General features: G+C 37.8%; 1 protein-coding gene and 1 pseudogene across 1 annotated transcript; both read right to left on the bottom strand.

Annotated features, from left to right (window-relative positions):
* Nucleotides 1-478: 478 nt before the first annotated feature.
* On the bottom strand, nucleotides 479-6,401 carry LOC148846789 (uncharacterized). The gene is made up of 9 exons (XM_088952107.1): nucleotides 5,405-6,401; nucleotides 5,196-5,317; nucleotides 4,433-4,547; nucleotides 4,246-4,307; nucleotides 3,848-3,899; nucleotides 2,707-2,818; nucleotides 1,793-1,891; nucleotides 1,546-1,676; nucleotides 479-1,129 (listed from the first exon to the last, which is right to left on the bottom strand). The coding sequence occupies exons 1-9, from the start codon at nucleotides 5,575-5,577 to the stop codon at nucleotides 649-651; spliced, it is 1,347 nt and encodes a 448-aa protein (XP_088808233.1). The 5' UTR covers nucleotides 5,578-6,401; the 3' UTR covers nucleotides 479-648.
* Nucleotides 6,368-7,232, bottom strand: LOC148846790 (acyl-CoA--sterol O-acyltransferase 1 pseudogene; annotated as a pseudogene).
* Nucleotides 7,233-14,457: the final 7,225 nt, after the last annotated feature.

Below are 14,457 nucleotides of genomic sequence, written 5' to 3' on the forward strand. Positions count from 1 at the left end.
TGCTTTAGATTTGGCTTTCTATTGTTTGTTTATGAGAAATAAAATGAAGTGGCCCCCACTTTATGACAGAAAACGGAGGTAGTAAGAGGGTTATTTGTTTGGAGGTGAGGTAGGAAGCAAAATGCTATGGTCCCCACTTCATTTGAGAGATAATTGGGTAGAAAGAAGATGCTGCAAATTTTGCATCAGTTTTGAGATAAAAAACTAATGCAAATGAAACTATGAAAGTAGAAATTTTGCATCAGGTAGGAGTGCAAATCATAGTTACAAGCAGATGCATAACCAAACCAGGTGCAAAATTTGTATCTGGTTTAGATTTGCATTGCAAACAAACAGAGTGGAAGGAACGAATAATGTTCCATTTTCAGAAGAGATCCAAAAGCTTTCCTTTGGTCTCATTAGAAGTCGATCTATCCATTTTCAGAGAGAATCCACACAACATATTCAAGAGGTCCAACTTTGGAGTTAGATCTCAATGGATACCAAAAATTCAGCAAGCCAGCTGAAGAAGTTTTAATTTCTAAAAACATTCTATATATAACAAGTGAAACTCCCTTCGTTTTTCCCAGCCTCAAAATAGAAAAACAAACATGTAGGTTATTAACAAGTGAAATTCTCCTTGTACGCCGCCTCACAATGTAGGCTTCTCTAATCATGTAAATACTTGCATCTGTCTCCATAACGACACCTCCCTTGAGGATAGAACCAGCATGGCTGCAGTTGCACACAACCTTGCCTCTGCAATGTCCTCTGGGGAAAATAAGAATTCAAGCTTGCCAATGGCTGCCTGTGATGGAACCTCTCTGATGGTTGCTCATTTGCATGTGGGTGCTGCCTGCTGGCAATAGGAAATCCTTTACTCTGCTGATTCTGGATGTCAGGAATGTTGGTAGTCCGCTGGTCTCTAATATGTCTGTTCTGGAGGCCCATTGGTTCAGTAGGAGTGGCTTGAGGTTGACGTTGGAAGATCCCAGTGAAACTTTGGGGGATGGCACACTGATGTTGGATGACCTCAATGAAGTCAGATTTTGGAGGTTGCTCTTGGGGACTAATTTTTCCCATGTGGGGCTGCTGCTGCTGTTCTCGAGACTGTATACTCTGGATGGTGCCGGTCTCCTTTCTTGCAATGCTGTGGATTTAAAATAGACAACTTTAGCAGCTAATAATCAATTAACCATAATGTAAAATAGCTTGGACTGGATGAAGTAGGGAAATTTTGATAGAAACAATAAATTTCTGGCAATCTAAATTAAATCCATTAATTGAAACAATTGACACCTTTTAAAATTAAATAACAGGTAGAAACATTTTGGGGCAAAAGCCAACGACAAACAATTGGGGTTAATGCTTTATAGAGTTGAGTTGAGCTGCATACAGTGGGTTTTATAGCTGTTTCATTTTCCACAGAGAAAAGAGTAACTTGAACAGAGGCCATCCAAGGATGTATCTTTACTAAACTAGGTACATATTTTCAATCTAGCAAGCTAATGGCTTAGATTCTCAAGAAACGGAAAAAGTATAAAAAACAAAGCTCACAAAAATCACCTTTGACCCTCTCGAATTTTCTTCCTTGTTTCCTTCTCTTGAATCCTAGCCTCTCTCTTGGATCTAGCAATAGAACCTCTTGAATGCTTTTCAAGCAAAACTTTCCTTCTTTCCTCTTCATTGCTCCATACCTAAATTTTTGCAGGATGATCAGCATTATTAACATAGAAGAGTTATGCAACTGGGAAAAAAAGTTGAAAGAGAGGGATGCAAGTAAACACGTATTTTTGTTTTGGATCCAACCAACCTGCCTCATTGTCTTGAGCTTATAGAGATTCCTTCCCTTGATGAGAAGGGGATGAAGTAGTGGGAGTGGTTTGACCCCTTTGCTCCATAGCACTTCAATCTGATCGTAGAAATCAAACACAGCAATTTATACACAGTAAAATGAAATTTTAAAATTTCTATACATGATATAATAACATAAGGTAACCCTCCATAACAGAAGTTCAACTTCAACCTATTTTTCATCTAACCAATGTTTTAAAACATGGAGGCGTGATGCGAGGCGTTCCACTACCTAGAGGCGTGAGGCATAATTCAGAACGCAAGAGGCGTAAGCCTTTTTAAGAGGAGGGGGGTTAGGAGGAGGATGAAGAGGAAAGGGGGATCTCATTTTTTCTTTATCTTTAATATAAATCTTTTATATTAAGAAGAATAAAGATGCATAATAGTAGTTCAAAGGGGGGGTCTTGTCGAAGCAAAGGCGAGCGAGCGAAGTGGGGGGCGAAGCCCCCCAGCCGAAGGGGCAGGGGGCAAACCATTTTCTTTCCCCTTGTCTTTTCTTCCCTTCCCTTTCCTTTTCTTTTCTTTCCTTTTCTCTTTTTTTTCTTCTCTTTCCTTTCCTTTTCTTTCCCTTTCTTTTCTTTTTCCTTTCCTTTCCTTTCCTTTTTTTATTTTTCTTTTTTTTAAGTATTTTCATATCAGGTGTGCATGAGGTGCAAGAGGCATACGCCTCTGGCATGCCTCATGAAAAAAATGCAAGAGGTGTACGCCTCAGGGCGTTTTGGGCGCACCTCCAGGCGTACGCCTTTTAAAACACTGTATCTAACTGGAGTATTATTTATCTAATTGATTGAGATACTTCAATCTTCAATAAACATGAAAAAGGAACTCTTAAAATCTTCATTTGAAACATGAATGGGAAAACATCAATCTAACCGTGAAGGTGTGTTGTTGCTTGGCAGCACCATAGCTTTCTTTCACGATACGGCCGACAACAGTCCTAGTACCAATAGAAGGACCTGTGGCACTCCTAGATGCTATATTATACCTGGACAAACCAAAATACAGAAAGAGAAGGGGAACTTTAAGAAAACCAGACAAAGAAGAAATTAGGCAACAATGTGAAGTCATATTTTTCAGACATGAATTCTTTACTGAAACGCACATCTCTTTTCTACAGGACCAATCTACTGAATCCAAACCACATATACTGAAAATTACTTAATCAGATTATATAAATCTGTCAAATATGGTTTTATGGACCACTGCCCAAAAACAAAAACATATCCGATCAAATTCAATTAGTTAAAGACATTAAGGTGAAGAGAGCATTATACTTGTGACAATTGAGTTTTTAGCTGCATACAATCATCCTGAACAATACCAAAATCTGTTGAAAAGAAGAATGCCATGGTAGGTTTAAAAAATACGGATGGAGAAAGCATTTAGTTTGTGATCACTGATATGAACTTGAAGCTTGATCTCTAGTTTAAGCATTCAGGACCAAACTCAATGGTGATATGCAAGAACCTATCAATTTAGGGGATCAAACTCAATAGAGATATCAAATTTGTGTTTGGTAGAGACACAAAGAACCATTACCTGATGTTCACCCCTGTAATTTAGAGTCTTGGGAGGGGCGGACTTGAACCCATGTTCTCATACTTGTGAGCCCGGGACTTTAACATTACACCAAGCAATGTCCCCCTTGTTTAGTAGAGACTCAAGAATATTAAAACATCATTCATAATGTGGACAATGCAACATTGGTACGGGTCATTGCTATTTGCTGTGGGAAAAACTCAGGAGGCTGACAAGAGTGAGAAGAGTATGAACAGCTTTGAGCTTGAGATTGGCCATTTTGTGTAAAAAATGCAAAAAGGTTAGGTTCAAATCCAATTAAACCCTCCCAAGGCCCTGATAGACAGGGCTAAAATTGGGAAATGACACTCTAGTGGTGAAATATTTGTAATGTCGAGAAAGGTAATGTGTTTTAAATTCCATTTTAGCTAATGGTACAGCATTAATTAAGGGCACTGAATTTCAAGTTTCATCAGCTAATGGTGCAAAAGCTTACATTTCATAAACATTTTGCTCAAACATTACCACATCTCCAGTGCATGCGTCTCCTGTATAAAAGCACAACATTATTAAAAGAAAGACAAAAGCAAGAAAAAGATAAAGTAAAAGAAATTTAGAGCTATAACAGATCATGTACTTGTAACTTTTTTTTTTTTTTTTGAGGATGAAATAACATGATGCAGAAATAACAAATAGAGCTAACATTTCCCCCATTGATCATTTTGACTTCTTCCCCCAGTCAGGTCTGTACCTCATGGATGAGACATAACTTAAAATTAGAGTATAACTAATTTTAATTTAATAATTGAATACGAAAAAGGAATCATAAGACATGCTCCTTTAATTTAATAATTGAAGGATAAAAATTATGTACCAGATGGTCCAGATTAATACCTTTACAGTTCAACACAAAGCTAGATAATGGGTACTTCTTCTCACCACCCCCATCCATTATCCTGAAATTCATTATTGGAGAAAGCAAATGGAAAATCAGTGGAAAATAAAAATTGTCAAGGTGATCTCTGATGGGCAGGATAATTATAACTGGTCATAATTAAAACAATGAAGAAAAAAATATTACTCAAGGTGCTCTCTGATGCGCTGGATAAGAAGATCCTTTTTGCCGGTTAATCTGAGCCCATTCTTCCTCAAATACACCTTACAATCTTCAACTTTTAATTTCTCCAGTTTACCAGCTGCTAGCATCAATTAAAAGGAAATAAACAAAAAATGTGAACAAAATAAAAATTGTTTATTTGAGAATTCCAGTGGAAACTGGAAACCTCCTTATATGAACTCAGTTTTTTTTTTTTCCTTTTCTAATCCAATGATCATTACGTTGAACAAATTCCAATGAAATTGATCAAAACATTATAATTGAACTTTTCTTCATCCTTTGCTGCATAAGCACAAACTGCTAAAAGAAAAACGTTCAAATATCATTTCCCATCAATTGATAGGCATCTAAACCCTAATTTAACAACGGATATGGCATTAAACATAACAGAATGACTAAAGAGGGTTCATGTAGCCGACCCCCATATGGTTGCATTAAGGCTTGGATGATGATGAGGCATGTAATCTCATAGACACGTTTCTCTACTTCCACCCAATCAAACAGTAAACTCTCTGAAATCCCAAGAACCCTAGTAAATCCCAACAGAAACATCAAATGGGCTTAACAACTTCCATAGTGCCACCTTTGGTGTACTTGTCATGATAAGCACATAAAAGTGACAAGGAATACAGAGTTGATTGTATCTAAATACTGGTGAAATAAATGAAAAAGAAGGAAATGAGAACTTCTGTTTTTTCGCTATGACAGAAGAAATAATTTGACTAACCTTGGATGAGTTTTTGGACCTTTTCAAAGCTTTTCTCGTCTTTCTCTTCAAGTTCGGGCACCTTTATTTCAGCATCATCCAGTTCATCCTCACTGCCCAAATCCATCTTCTTCTGGACAGTACTGCACACATTATTAAAAAAATAAAAATCAATTTGGTTTCAGCTCATGATAAGACTTTTATAACGATGTAGTATAGTCAATACTAACCGAGACTTTGTCTTGTTGATCGAAAACCTTGAGAAACTTGAGCGAGTTTCTTCGATAATGTCGTAAGTTGGATCTTCTTCCGAGTCATCTGAATCATAATTCTCAGTTTCAGATCCTCCATTTTTACTGTGATCTTCTTCAACTGCTTGCAGCTCTCGGTCAGAAACTTCCATTGATCAGCTTCTTCTGATAGGGTATCAATGAATTAGATAGATAAAATCGATCTAACGCTGGTCGACGTTGGGGTTTCGTCTTGTCGTCGATAGGGTTTCGTAAGAGTTATGACTTGAACGCTAAAATCTTGGGTTCTTGTTGGGGGTGGGGGGTGGGGGGTGGGGGGTCGGGGGGAGGGGGAATGAATGGAGTAACGTTCAAGATTTTCAAATTTGAAAAGTAATTGCGAGCTAGGGCTATCAACGAGTCGGGTATATCCACCCGAAAGAAGGGAACTGACCGATCGGTTTTATCCCAACTCCAGTTGGAGTCCGAATCTCCTGCCCACACAAACTCTCCCTATGTCTACCCACACAATGTAGCAGCGACACATGGCTCCTATTTATCATATAACAGGGGAGATGTTCCTAATTCACGGGGTAATGTGTTGTGGGTAGATATGGGCAGAATTCTCGTAGGCAAGAGATGGAGTCTAATAATTGAGTCGGAACGGGTTCTAGTTCTTCTCAAGACTCAAGCCCCTGAATCTTAATTCTCTACTGGAAGTCTGAAATTAGGGCGTGTGGCTTCTAGTTTCAATGGTGAGCTTATTTCGTCTGGCGATCTGTTCTTATTATGAAATCTGCTCCAGTGAACTTCTATAGAGTTTTATTATCAATAAAAATAATTTTTTTTAAATAATTTTTAGAATTGGATAATTTTTTTAAAATATAGAAAAAAATGGATAAAAACACTGTTGATCTTCTTTATCCTTCAGACTATCGAACAATTTCTATCTTTCTCTTTTCTCCTCTTCCTCCTTCCTCTTCTTTCTTTCTTTCTTTCTTTCTTCTTCTTCTCTACATCTGAGTTTGGAGCAGACTGTTATGAGTTCTTTTGAAATAATCCAGACAATTTTCTCTGCTTGTAGAACCAGCTTGCGATTAAAGCTTCGACGGAATCCGAAGCCTTTTGCTTCCGGTATAGACTATGCGCTCAATACGTGAAAAGATACCACTTTGAAAAAAAAACGAATATCACTCTGACGAATTCCCCCACGGCAGCGTACTCCCCCAGCACCCCAACGTCGGCACCGCACCTCAGGAATTGCTGAAAGAAGAGCCTGAAGCTGGTGCCCATAACGAATGCAATTGTCAATGGGCCCGAAACAGCCCGATGTAACCGCCACTAGCTCACCAAAGCGTTTTTCGCCGGGATCTCCAATGTTAAGTAGAACCCATGGAGGATGAAGAACCACGTGATCTCACATGTGGGCTCTAAACGCCCCAAATAAAAGACGATGAGTTCGTGTATCAGCCCCGACACCACGAACGTTGCCAGTATGGCAGGTAGTGAGGCCCACTTCCTTCCCGTTATTCGAGTGGCGAGGCTTCACGTAGGCTCGTATACGGTGGAGCGCAAGATATTGGAGGCCATGATGTTCCCGTCTTCGTCCCCAGAAATCCTGTAGTGAGTTGGAGAGGTAGGGATCTTTGAACTGTGCTTCCAGCTCCATACCAAGCAGGGCACGAGCCAGGTATGCGACAATGGCGAGAATGATTTCCAGGAGAAAGTAAATGTGGAGGCAGCAAAGTGCCAAGATGACCTTGGGATGCAGATACGGATGTAGGGAGATTTTGTTCGGTGGTGCAAGGAGGAAAGAGATGAACAGTTTTTACCCTTTTTTTATATATTTAAAAAAAGGTTACTCCATTTTAGAAATTATTTAAAAAAAAATTATTTTTACTGATATTAAAACCTAAAAGTTGCTGCTCTTATCAGCTATGATCCCTTATTTAAACAACGATTCAATCTCCAACCATGCTTTGAAAAGGGGTTTACATAAATAATAACTCATAAATATTTAGCAATAAAGGCAAAATATAAAAACCTCCCCTAAATTTTTTGATAGTCATAAAAACCTCCCCTGTGTTTTAGCTGTATCAAAAACCTCTCCAGTAGTTCATACCTCCCTTTCATTATTTTTCAAACAAAAAAACGCTCACGTAATGTATTACTTTTTCTAAAATGCCAGTTTTACCCTTAGGTATATTTACTAAAATACCCTAATCCGCATATAGCTTGGGACCCTAAAGAACATTTATCCTCTTCTCTTTGTTTCACTTTTCCAACCTTCCGATTAGGGCTGTTCATAAGAAGACCCAACCCGACCAAATCGACCAACCTGAATCGGTCGGGTTTTCTTTAGCACTGATCGGTTTCGGGTTGTAAAAAATCATAAACCGATGGTTCGGGTCGGTTTTGGTTTTCATATGTGAAAATCGAAACTGACTCGAACCGAACCAATTTAGTAGTTAGTAGTTAGTTCCTAGTTAGTATTTACAACCTACTTAGTTCCTACTTAACTAAGTTGACTCTATCATAGTTACAATCTAACTTAATTTCTAATCTTCTAGTTAGGAATGACATTAATGGCAAGTATTGTAAGAGAACTAGACAATTAATTTTTTTGGAAAAATTTAAAGAAAAGAATCTAAGGATCTTAGTTTTTATGGTCTTTTACACCAAATAGGCAACCAATTACAATTAGAATTAGGTGTCATTTTTTACTTAGATTATTAGGTTTCTTGAAATATACAAATTTCAATCTTCTTTCTCTAATACAGTTTGATTTTCTATTTTCTTGATAACTTATATTCTAACTTGGTCCGCCCCCTGCCAATTTCAGTCTTCTTTCTCTAATAGAATTAGGTGTCATTTTTTACATCAAATTTCAGTCTTCTTTCTCCAATATATCAATTTATTACCATGGTTGAACTTAGAGCCGAAACCAACCCAAACCAACCCAACCTGACTCAAACCGACCAGGTCGGTTTTGCTTAACATAAGATTGGTTTCGGTTTCAATTTCAGGTAACCCGACCAGGTCGGGTCGGTTGAAAAAATCTCAATAAACCGACCCAACCCGACCCGTGAACAGCCCTACTTCCAATTAGGGATGGCAATTTTTCCCATCCCCAATGGGTACTTGATTTCCCTAACCCAAGTGAGTCAAGGATGGGGAATGAGGTCGCCACTCCACCCCGACCCCGATTATATATTAAATATATATTATGATACTATTTTATATTATTTTATATATATATATATATATATATATATATATATATATATCAAAATATATTTAAAATATTATTTATATTTTAAATAGATTTATTTTTCAAAAAATATTGCTAACTAAAAAATTTTGGGGATTTGGGTCCCCCATCGAGGATGGGGTGAAAAACAATTTTTATTCCCAATAGGGATTGGGGTCGGGGTGAGAAAGAAAAAGTTTGCCACCGAATAAAACTATTAAAAATAATAAAACAGACAATTTGAATTTGAACTTCGAAGCAATCCAGTGTTGAATAAACCCACCCTGAAACTTCCAAAAACAAAAATTTATTGGAGTCAAAAACACGAGGGAAGAAAGATGGTTCCGATTTGAAGCAAGTTATTAATGCAGTTTTGTTTCAACCAAAATGACATTTCTCATATTCAATGATAGAGAAAAGAATGGGAAGAATTCATGAATCACCAACCAAGTGTAACAAGGATCCCATAGACCTCAAAAAGAAAGAAATTAATTCCTATTTGCAAGAGAGATTAAAAATTCACGTACAAACTAAAGACTAAGGACCCCATAGATCACAGACTATGATGCCCATATAGAATGCATACGAATAAACCAATGGAATGTGCGTTGTGCCATCTCTAAGAAAGTTGTAGAATGTTATGGACTCCATCTCCCTAACACAACTTGTTTATTTATTTTAGGTCCTGTTTGGTTTGTGGGAATAGAGGTCTGGAATCGAAATCAGAATGGGCTATTTCGGTTCTAACTGTTTGACTGGGCAAAATCGAAATTCCATTCCCATTCCTACTGGAATGGCATTCTCCCATTTGAGGGAATTGCCATTCACTGCCTCTCCCTTGGAAATGAAATCCCATTCCTACTGATTTTAATTCCCATTCCCATTTCTATCTGAACCAAACAGATTATGGGAATGGATCATTCTGATTCTGATTCCGATTTCGATTCTGACTATGAACCAAACGGACCCCTAATTTGGATTGGAAACCTTTAGAGACCTGCTTAACAAGAGGTTTGGAATAGGATTACAATTTTTTCCTACAATTTTTTCTCATCAATATGTTGCATTTTCATGGATGGGATTACAATTTTTTTTCTAATTTCCTACCATTTACCACCCTTACAAACCATAAAAAAAAAGGAATAGGGAAATATATATAGTAGTCAGATTATCTATTTTGTGGACAATAGACTCAACCAAAGATCTCAATCAACTTCACATTGTGTTTCTTCACCTCATCCTTTGGCATGATTATACAGTCAACATTCCATCTTCCATCGCCTCTCTCGCTTGATCAACCTTTGCAATTTCTGATAACAAGAGGTTTGGAATCTCCTTAGGAACTTGCCACTACTCCATTAGATGCAATCCTAATGTTGTTCTTCACCTCATTCTCACAGCTCCTCACATTGTTGATCTAGGCGATCCTTCCATCCTCAACCAACACTTAACCTCTTTCGTCTTCATCTTAGGCAAGTTTGCCTTGAACATGTGAGTTGCCAAGATAGTGCGATAAAAATTTGTTGGGAAAGGGATCAAAGATGTTGGATTCATGTTGAAGATGCTCAAAATGATTGACAATTTTAAAAGGAAACAAAGGCAAATTTGAGACTAGGAAGGTAAAGGAACAGATATGGAGAAATGAAATGGGGAAGATTTGGAGAAAAAAAAAGGGAAAATTCTCGATTAGTACCTATACTTTGGGCCTACTACCACTTTGGTCCCCAAATTTTAAAGCGCGACAATTCAGTATCCAAACTTTCAAAACTTGCCAATTTAGTATCTACTGTTAATCCGTTAAGTGGCATTTGAAAAAATGCAAATGCCCTTTGAGTGTCATTTAATTCTCTTTATCAATCATCCAAATGTTGACAAAAAATGAATAGTCCCAAATCCTTGCATCTTCTATTCAAAAAAGTTTAGGTCATGTCTTAGTATGCATTCTGGTGACTCCAACTTTCTTAAGTAGAAGAGGTGCGTTCATAGTGAGCAGAGGGCGGTTAGGGTTCTACACAACAGGGATGCTTGGTAAGGTCAAGGGCACAATGAACTGCCCAATAGTGATAGAGGGGACCTCAATGTGCATGGCATGTTAGTCTTGTCCCTTGTGGCTGCTCCATCAACATGTGTGTTGTTATTGACGTTGTTGACATGGGCCTTGTTGGAAGATGCCATCGAAGGTGTAGTTAAAAGGAGAGTGTGGCAACAGGGCTTTTGTGTAGCGTATCCCATAAATGGCGCTAATTGATGATGCACGATCTAATAACTCCCAATTGGAGGACAGCTCAGATGTCGAGCTGGTGAGTTCATTGGGTCGAGCTGCAAGAAGAGCAAATCAGGGTGTTTAGATTGCTTGATTCGGGGTGGGCACTTTGATGCTTAAGTCAACGAAGAGTTTTGAGAGATCTAAAAAGTGAGAGAACTAGAGAGCTAGTGAACTGTGAGAGCTAAATCGCATGTACCTTTTATTTGAATGGAGATACCTTTATATAAGCAAGCTACCATAGGGCTTACAAAACACATTTGAGATCTTTGACCCATCTGGTTTGGAGGCAGTTTCACGCCCGGAGATGGGCTCTGCATAAGCGGGTAGCGTTTATCTAGTTGTGCCCTAAGCAGGTGGGGTGATAATCGACTCTTCCGACATGGCGTCGTGATCCTAGGACATTCAAAGACAACAACTTGCTCATGGGGGAGGCCACCCAGCATGTCGGGCAGGTCGCTAGGTGAACTCGGTTTAGGTCGACAGAAACAAGTCGCCTCTTGCGCCGACCTGATGTCTTGCCGGGTCGTTCGCAGTCCAGCCTGCCGAGGTTGTCAAGGCAAGAACAAAGTGTCTGAGGTGATCTTGAGGTTTACTTACGTGGTGCTAAGATGTTGTCTGACTACTTTGAGGTGCCAACACCATCATGTCATTGGAGGGCCAAATCACCTCTCATCACTTTTATGGTTGGAGTTGCCTAGTAAGGGGGTAATGCACGGCATGTAAGCATTCCATGTATTGTGGTCACGTAAGGGGATATGAAGGGGCTTTGGCCGATGACGACTCCATGTCACTAATCAAAGACTAAATGCACCTAGCATGTGCGTCCACATTAAGTGCTCGATGAACCATTAAGGGCAGGAATTACTCAAGTGCCCTTAATAAAAACTTGCTAATCGATAATACCCCTGATCGATACCACGTATCAGGATCCAACGAACCGACCATATATATCCACATCAACATACATGAATACATGTAAATAAGATTAAAGATAAAAAGGATAGAAACATACAACCTTATATCAATGCCAATACTTTGATTAACTTTTATAGTCTAGACGTCAATTGGCACCAAAGAGCTAATGTTCCATCCATTCCCAATCAACAATCATTAATATAGTGGTCCAAATACTAATAAAAGATTAGTTCCCACGTCACCCAAGCAGTGTCTGTTCATTAATTACACTGCCCCAGGCCTCAAACCACATCTTACTATGCATTGAGAATATTTCCCGTACTTATGTGTTATTATTTATGGAAAATGCTTCCAATGCATGATGGGTTGTGCTTGTGAGGTCGATGTGTGGCTCCTGTGTGAGAAATAGATCACACCTCTACTGGGTGCTGATTATAGAAGAAAAAAAGAAGATTTGATATTGTTTTTGCATGTGGGAACACAACAGTACTTGTAAATCTGCGATGGGGTTTGAGGCCCCATGGTCCATAACTTGCCATTTGGTAATCGGGACTCTGGTTAAAAGTTGTCATGCCCAAAATCAGCATAATCATTAGACGATATTTAACTAGAACATTTGTTAGACTTGTATTGCTAAGTTCATTATTTATGAGTTATGTCGATGAATGAATATTGGCATTAACGGCCTTTCCAACTCAAAAAGATGATATTTATCCTTCTCATTTAGGATTTATTGTTCAATTAAATTCAACAAACTTAAAAAAATGATATATGAGATAGGGCACATCTAGGGGTGATCATTTCAGCCCGGCCTGGCCCCTGGTCCACATTAGACCCGCAAATTTTAGGGCCGGGCTTGGGCTTAAGACTTCAATCCCGGCCCGGGCTACTTGCATATATTTAAACTTACACATTTTGTGTATAATGTATACATATGTAAACATGTTATTTTACATTATATTATATATTTTATATATAAATATTATTACATGACATATATAATTTATATTATATGTAATATTTTATATTATGCAGTGTATAAAATAAGTTTATATGCATATTATGTCATTTAATATATAAATATGTAATGTTTTATATATGAGTGACATTGGCTTGGAATCAGGCCCAACCCGACCCGAGCTCGTATAGACTTGGGCTAGGGCTTATGTTTCAGGCCCGACCCATGATCACCCCTAGGCACATCCCAGTATCCCACATTCATCTAGGGTGTGATCATTTCGGGCTTAAGCCTATGTTTTATGTTCAGTCTTGGCCCGGGCCCAGGCCCACAAATTTTAGGGCTGGGACTTGGCCTAATACTTTAAGCTGCCGGCCTGCATATATATATATATATATATATATATATATATATATATATATATATATATATATACACACACACACACACACACACACATTTAAGTTAAATTCTATTAAATTAAAATTACAATGATGAGGGTAAAATTATAAAAATACTCATGGTTTGATTCTCTATTTTTTATCATTGTTTGTTTTTTTACATTTAAAGTTTTGGCCCAGTTTGAAAAAAAAAAAGTATAAATACAAATATGTACAATATAAATATATATGAAATAATATAAATATATGCAAAATAATATAAAATACAAGATTTTGTATTCTACATATTTACATTTGCATTTGTACTCCTTCCAAACGGAGCCATAGATGCAAACCATCCATGAAAAAGTAAGCATGGGAAAGTGAGAGCCCCAATGAACAATGAACATACTAGATGAGATTACTTTGATGTTCCAGGTTTGTAACTTTGTATCCGAAGTCAAAGGTAGAGAGTAGAGCTGAAAGTTGGGCTGGGTTAGGTTAGGTTGAGGCCAACCCTATCCCAACCCTAAGTTCTAAACCCCTAACCCTAATCCAACTTGACCAACCCAAATCTAACCCTAACCCTAACTAAATTCCTTCAACCATAATCCAACCTAAGGTCAATTTCGGGTTTGGTTGGGCCCAACCTTCTTCCCATCCCTTAAAACTTCATAGAATTTATTGATTTTTAGATCTTAACTCAACTTTCACTACACATGTTAATCCTATGTTTCATTAGTATTTGTTTGTTGACATTTTTCTTGTTCATTTGGTACAAATTTTAGAAAAACAAGTGTTATAGTTTATTATGAGTTATGATAGATCTTTTATGGGTGGCAAACAACAAAGAGGCGATGAAAAATAAAATTTTCAAAAAATATAAAATAATGATATCAAGGTTTTAGTCTTTCTTATTAGGATTAAGTGAAGTGATTATTTTAAAAGAAATACATAATACTATGTGGTGGGGGCTATACAAATATCATGCATCTAAACAGATGAGTGTATGTTATATATTACATATAACATATATTTATATATGACATATACTATAGAGTTGTGTTCGAGTAGGGTCGAATTGCCTAAGGGGTCAACTTTAACCCAACCCAAAGTAAAATTGGGTTCATAAATTTCAACCTTAACCTTACCCATAACCCGAGCATCAACCCAATCCAATCAAACTCATTTTTTTCGGGTCGGATTGGGGCCAACCCAGCCCAAGTTGCAGTCTTAATTGAGGGAGATGAATAATAGTAGTGAAAAAAAAGATAATGAAAAGAG

This window comes from Nelumbo lutea, chromosome 6, assembly GCF_056320005.1.
Source record: "Nelumbo lutea isolate HS-2025 chromosome 6, American lotus-T2T, whole genome shotgun sequence".
Taxonomy (NCBI): Eukaryota; Viridiplantae; Streptophyta; class Magnoliopsida; order Proteales; family Nelumbonaceae; genus Nelumbo; species Nelumbo lutea.

Bases quoted from the DNA above. Each gene is read 5' to 3' on its own strand.
- LOC148846789 (XM_088952107.1), bottom strand. From the start codon at position 5,577: ATGGAAGTTTCTGACCGAGAGCTGCAAGCAGTTGAAGAAGATCACAGT. The intron at 5,318-5,404 runs GTTAGTATTGAC...TAATGTGTGCAG, and splicing joins ATCAACAAGACAAAGTCTCG to TACTGTCCAGAAGAAGATGG. The intron at 1,677-1,792 runs GTTGGTTGGATC...GCAAAAATTTAG, and splicing joins AGCTCAAGACAATGAGGCAG to GTATGGAGCAATGAAGAGGA.